The following is a 6,740-nucleotide window of genomic DNA, read 5'->3' as shown; positions in this document are numbered from 1 at the left end:
AGCCAATCAGCATTCAGTGCTTGAACCACCCCGTTTATAATTAAACTTAACATGGTGGATGTGTGAGGCAGGTGTGTCCTATCCTTATAGAGTGTCTGGATCTCTTTACACCAGGTGTGCTCACCTATTATTATTTTTTCTGTTACTCCTCCATTTTGTGTGTTTGGTGTCCAGTTTGTTATAGAAATGCAGAGTAATACAGTACTGTACATGAAGTAAATGTGTCCATACAATTGATCAATTTTCATCAATATAATATGAATTAATCACCTTTGTAATGCTGGTGTTAGGTTTGTTCCCCCTGTCAATCTATTTCTCTCTATTTGGCTGTCTATTTCTCTCTCTCTCTGAGATGTGGGGAAAGGGCACATGATTACTGAAGTTTAATTGGAGAAGCAACACAGAGACAGGGGTCTAATAGAGCCAAAGCAGAAGGCTGCAGTGAATTATTCATTGTGTGTGTGTGTGTGTGTGTGTGTGTGTGTGTGTGTGTGTGTGTGTGTGTGTGTGTGTGTGTGTGTGTGTGTGTGTGTGTGTGTGTGTGTGTGTGTGTGTGTGTGTGTGTCAATCAACTGACCTTAAGTCAATCCTCAGAGTACAGTACAGTATGCCATGACAAGTGATCACTTGATAGTCAAGAAGACTGAATGAAGGTAGCACATATACAGTTCAATGTGTCAGCATTGTAAATTGTGTTCATCAAAAAATCTAAAAGGACAGACCACATTTAGTTATGAATCAACATTTATTAGTTATCATAATCGTATGTACACCAATGGTACAACACTTATTGATATGTATGAACATACTTTTATACCACAGATCTGGTAAAGAAAATAATTCAGATATTTTTTTGTCTTTATTTTGTAATATTCTGTCCCCCAGACATAATCTCTCCCTTTACATCAAAATTACAGCAACAGCTTTACAAATAAGGGATATCCTAGAACAGTAAGCGAGGGAGTGAAAGGTAGGGCAGGAGTGAGAAAGGTTATCAGGTCTACTCAGGAGGAGCCTATCAGGTTATCAGGTCTACTCAGGAGGAGCCTATCAGGTTATCAGGTCTACTCAGGAGGAGCCTATCAGGTTATCAGGTCTACTCAGGAGGAGCCTATCAGAAACACAGAGACTTCTGCAGAATACAGACTTGAAGATATACTGGCTCATCTTAGAAATACTGTGCCAACCCATTTCCATTTGAGCATCCTCTTCACTCAATATTGGGTTTGTTTGTGTGTGTGCAAACAATTGTGATGAAAATGAAGAAAGGCAAAAAGGCAAATTTACCAATATGTGTGTGGATAGGTTTATGAAATGGTGCTGGTGGGTTGATAGTTCTGGATAGACAGAGGCTAGTGTATGGATATGGCACTGGGGCTCGTTACAGTTACTGTCTCTTTCTGTGAGGAATAATCTAAACATGAAATCTGACTGTTTGGTGTATTTAATTATGTCTTGTAGTTACCACAATATGATGCATAAAGCACAAGACAGGAGGCGGACACTGATGGTGAGTGTGGTGTTCTCTGGTAGAAAGTCTAGATGATTCCTGGAACAGGATCAGGGTGACCACGAGGAGCTATATGTTGTTAGATGCTAGGCCAGACATTCTGATCAGATTTGCTATTTTAGTCATAATGAACAAGCTAAGCTGTACTTGTTTCACTAGTTAATAGTAAATTTGAGCTTTTCCTATTCCTCTGGAGACCTAGTCATGATAACATCCACATCTCACCAACTTAGAAACAGCACATCACCCCACATGGACTCCTTTTTTTAATCAGATAGTTTCTCCTCTTTCTATTTGTCTTTCCAGTTCAACATTGTGCACGTCAGAATCATTGTTATCTCTGGGACATGTATGCACAATGAAAATGAATGTACACAACTTATATCTCCATGGAACAACCATTCAAAATGCTTACATTAGATACAAAAAAAGATATGCATATATTGATGTGTGGCAGCAAAGTGAGAACTAGTTAACAGCTATTAACAAATAAAAATAAGCAATTTATTACACATTATTTTCTAGAAATTTTGACTAATCTATTTTTATTCAGAACATAGATAATATTTCTCTAGAGGATTACAAAAAACTGTCACAGCAATTAATCTCTATTCCTACATACCATGTCAAACCCCCCCCCCCTCCCAAAAATAAAACAAAATATTTGTTACCCTCAATATGTACACAAAGTGCAAGGAGGCACTTCAATATCATGCTTTTAAGATAGTGGTGCAAAACAAATATCCTAATTTTTAACTTCATGCTCCTACAACAGTGAGTTTGGACAGAATAGTGTTCAAACACTCAATCCCTATGGTCCTAGTGCCATCAGGAGTTTTAGTGCTGTGCTCAGCATCTCACTCATTGCATGTTAGAATGTGTGTGGTGACATTCCAGGTTTAATTGTGTGCGTGTGTGCATGCAAGTGTCGGATGTGTGTATGTGTTGTGTGCGTCTGTGCATGTATGCGAGTGTGCATACGTGTGTGTGCATATGTGTGTGTGCGGGCATGGGTGTGTGTGTGTGTCTGTGCATTGTGTCTGTGTGTGATGGCAGTGTCCATGCAGCTCTTACAACAGAACACCATTGTGTGCTGTGGCGTAGAGAAGAACACTTTGTTATACAAGCTCAAAAGCAACGTGGCATTGATATTCTGACTGAGAAAGTTTTTTAGGTAACTAAATGACTGTGTGCTGCACTATGAATGCTTGTTAAGTTTTCTAGTGTGACTTTATAACGGTCAAACTGACTGCACAGTTTTGAGTTATCTTCAAAGCAAGGTTGTCATTGAACAAAATAAACAAAACTAGACCATAGAGCAGGACATGACACAGATAAAGAAATCCACACCTGCAGAACGCCTCACCTGCACAAAATGTCTCTCATACAATCACATACATGCATTAATGATTAGCAGCCAGTGGTCAAACTTTGTGTGGGTTTATCTTTTTAGCCAGTTTGGTTCCATTAGGGGGATAGAATTCTCCTACCTGATTGTTGCCATGTTTGTAGTGGCCATTTTCAGGCAGCAAGATGACTGCTATACATTAGTAACAGTCGTCATCGTCTGTGGTAATAGGTTGTTTACTCACAAAGGAGACCCCACTCTTGGGGTGGATAAAAATAGTTGGGATGTAAATACTGCCAACTGGCCAGTAGTTGTGCAGTGAGTTATCAACCTGTTGAAACTTGCAGTCGTATTACTTTTTTCACTTCTATGGTTGTTCTGTGGCATCTTTGATAATATATGTGTGTTTGTACTTTCAGGCACTAAGGGAAGCCAAGAAAATTGGAGTCACTGGAATGGTAAAGTTGGAAAAATGTGAAAATTTGTGGGCTAAAAATAAAGTATTAAAGTATCTTACTTAGTAATAGTTGTAAAGGGAAACTTTGTCTCTGTCATATAGCAAGATATACAAAAAATGTTTCTCTTTAAAAAATATCAAGGTGTTAAACAGTCGGTGTTCAAAGTCAAAGCTTTCATATTTAAGTTGTGCTATATAAAGGCAAGTGTCAATATCCTATTTTCTTTCAGGAGCAGGTAAACATGTTGAGGGCTTGGTGAAAGTGTATCTTTCCCTGCCAAGGAGTTGATGCTACAGCCTGAGTATAGTTTCCCTTTATTGGGTTCTTTGAATTACAAATGTCAAATGTGAAAAGAGACCCGTGTCAAAAAGGGATAAAAAATGATCTATAACTCTTTTATCCTCAAAGCTGCAATTGTGCTATTTGTACTTCTCAGTATTACATTTATTTTCAGTTTTAGAACAACTTGATTTTTTACTTGTCATATTTATCAAGATATTTATCGTATCTTGCTAGATCCTTCACAATTTACACTTGATTCTCATTATTTTTAGCCTCAGATAATCAAATTGATAGCTTCAGTGGAAGGGAGAGGGGTCTGATAAATACCTCCTACACTTCAGTACTTGGACTAATTTATATGAAAAACATCCCTGAACTGAAGCTATTGATATATTGGTATCTGGGGACAAATTTCACCTTTACGTTTCTGTTTGAGGCATTGCAGTAATTGCATGAAGAGATCTTTATGCACCTCTTGGTATATAATTTGCAGGAGTTAAAATGAGTAATGAGACACCTTCTTCACTTGGAGATAGCTACAAATAGATTGTGTACAAAGTAAGAAACCCCGAAAGACCATATAAATGACCGTCAATAAGTCATGGAGGTTTTTCAAAGCCTTCTGGCTTGATTGATTATATGCCTGTTTGGTCCCTATTAGTAACTGGGGAGATATGTCATGTTCTCACCCCCAACCCATCCACACATACACACACACCCAAATCACACAGATACAGTATATAATCTCACACTAGAAGCTAGAAGCGACATTTAAGAAGTCCCTTTCCCTTACAGTAGAAAAAGAACATATTACAATAAAAAAGGGAAGGAGAGGTTCCATGTTTCGTTTGTGTTTTGTGCTTTTGAATTCCAGAGAACATGTGCTTGTGGAGTAAGGCTCAGGTTGCAGACCCTGCCCTTATAGGTATGTGTCTCTCTATTCTACAGTATCACCACCCTAATTCCCCCTGGGGATTGTGGGTAATATCAGGTAATAAAGACACTCAGATAGGTCACATGGGCTCTGTCAGGTATAGGTCAAAGGTTAACTTGTGAGGAAAAAGGGGCCAGGGCTCAACAGATGCCTACTGTGGTATCATTGGTAATAGTAATGACGTGTGTAATAATGTCAAGTTTGATACAGGCATTCCTTCAGTCTAGCATGACTCACACTCTTATCTTCCACACATTGTCTGTTGTTAGACTGCCAAATTGCCAGTACCAAACTCACAGCTACAATCACATTCTGGAGGACTGTTGTTCCATTGTTACTCCCCCAAACTCTGACCCTCCCCCTGCTTTCCCCCTGCTTTGAATGCAGTACTCTTATAGATGCATATATTTATAGGAATAATTTATGCTGTGCAAATGTTTGCTATGAAGCACACATTAGTGCTCTAACAGGTAAAACATACCTTTGTTATCATCTCACTGATAAGTGAATTAGTATTAGTCCTCTTAGTCAGTCAGATAGACAGTTAGAAACACTGTAGGAACTAATACAAACATTTCAAAAAAGAAATAAAACTACATTAAAAAAAGACAATTAGTAGTTGTGTTCGCATGACTCTTTTTTTCACCAGATAGGAAAGCATGTGGAACTGGGGATCTGTGTGCTGGCTTTATTCACGTTTCTGGGGTTCCTCCTCAACAAGCATGCACTCTGCCGTGGTCGCCGCAGCGGTAGAGCCATTTGTGGTCGAGGTTACCTGAAAGCAATCACCATGGACATCTAAACAGCAGGTTTACACATCTATGTAAACAGGCACAGTGCATGCTTCATGACCTGGACTGAATTACTTGTAGCAAAGACAGCAGAAGAACTGTAGAACTACTCTGATCATTTGGTTTGCATTTGGTTGCACATACATTATATACTTAAAGGCTTTTACTTTCAAATTGTACTTTTCTAATTGTTTTAAGTGTCAAAATATCAACGAAAGACTATCATAATGAAACAATTGGTTCTGTGCTCCAATGATATGAATGATCACAATATAACAGATAGGTGTATACTGAAGGTATCAGGAAGACCTGGACAATCACTGAGGATCATGCTGATGGAATCACGGTGGTCTGTCTTAACAACGAGCACCAGACCTTTTTACTGACCTGAGAACAATCAACATATAATCACAAATTTAACATGCAGTGAAATACAGAGGATCTTAATTTGACCCTGCTTCTCACAGCAGGAAAATAATGATTCAGCCGCAGGAAATGTGAATTATTATGCGGATTATAATGAATAGACATTTTTGTAGGGGTTGATACATTCAGGGGTTGGAAAACCGAATAAATAAATAAATAATAATAACTGAGGAAAATAATCAGAACCGGGAACTAAAGTGCTCTGTTCCAGAACAGAACCGTTATTTTAAAAGCATGGGAACTGGTTAATAAGGTAGTTACAGTCTTGTCCCATTGCTAAAACTCCCATATGGACTCGGGAGGCGCAAATATCGAGAGCAATGTGTCCTCCGAATCACGACCCCGACTAGCCACACTGCTTCATGACACACTGCTTGCTTAACCCAAAAACCAGCTGCACCATTGTGTTGGACGAAACACAGTACAGCTGGCAACCAAAGTCAGCATGCATGTGCCTGGCCTGCCACAAGGAGTCACTAGAGCGTGATGGGACAAGGCCAAGACGCTGGGCCAATTGTGCGCTACCTCATGGGTCTCCCGTTCACAGCCACCTGCGACACAGCCTGGAATCGAACCCGGGTCTGTAGTGACGTCTCTAGCACTCCAGTGCAGTGCCTTAGAACGCTGCGCAACCTGGAAACTTTTCCATGCTAGTTACAGATAATATAGTTATCATTCTTCACATTGGATTTATTAACTAAGTATTTTTAATTCTGGTGCCGCTCTGCACACACAAGCTTGTTAGCTAGCTAGCTCTGGTCCAACATTAAGCCAACTCTCGAAAGTTCAAAGACATTCAAAGTTCCTCCATAGAAGCCGCTCCACCATATGTATAATTCTATGGGCCTAATTTAGATAATGCATGTCATAACAAGATGCCCAGCACTTAAAGCCAAGCCTCCTCCTCCACCCTCTCTCACTCTCTCCCCAATCGCAAAATTCCAGTTGCATCTCACACCCTACACTTGTTATCGAGCATGTAAACAAGTCT

At 39.5% G+C, this 6,740-nt stretch overlaps 1 protein-coding gene across 3 annotated transcripts in view; it reads right to left on the bottom strand.

The window, feature by feature from the left end:
• Positions 1-726: 726 nt before the first annotated feature.
• LOC112218678 (excitatory amino acid transporter 2) overlaps positions 727-6,740 on the bottom strand; it is an 82,122-nt gene continuing 76,108 nt past the window's right edge. For all 3 annotated transcript variants that reach the window (XM_024379696.2, XM_024379695.2, XM_024379699.2), the window contains one exon: positions 727-5,307. In XM_024379696.2, the coding sequence (XP_024235464.1) occupies positions 5,221-5,307 (87 nt within the window). In that variant the 3' untranslated portion in view covers positions 727-5,220. The remainder of the gene's footprint in view (positions 5,308-6,740) is intronic.

The sequence above is a fragment of the Oncorhynchus tshawytscha genome, linkage group LG19, assembly GCF_018296145.1.
Source record: "Oncorhynchus tshawytscha isolate Ot180627B linkage group LG19, Otsh_v2.0, whole genome shotgun sequence".
In the NCBI taxonomy this organism is placed as follows: domain Eukaryota; kingdom Metazoa; phylum Chordata; class Actinopteri; order Salmoniformes; family Salmonidae; genus Oncorhynchus; species Oncorhynchus tshawytscha.
The sequence above is the reverse complement of the archived record's forward strand: the minus strand, read 5'-3'. Positions and strand labels throughout refer to the sequence as shown.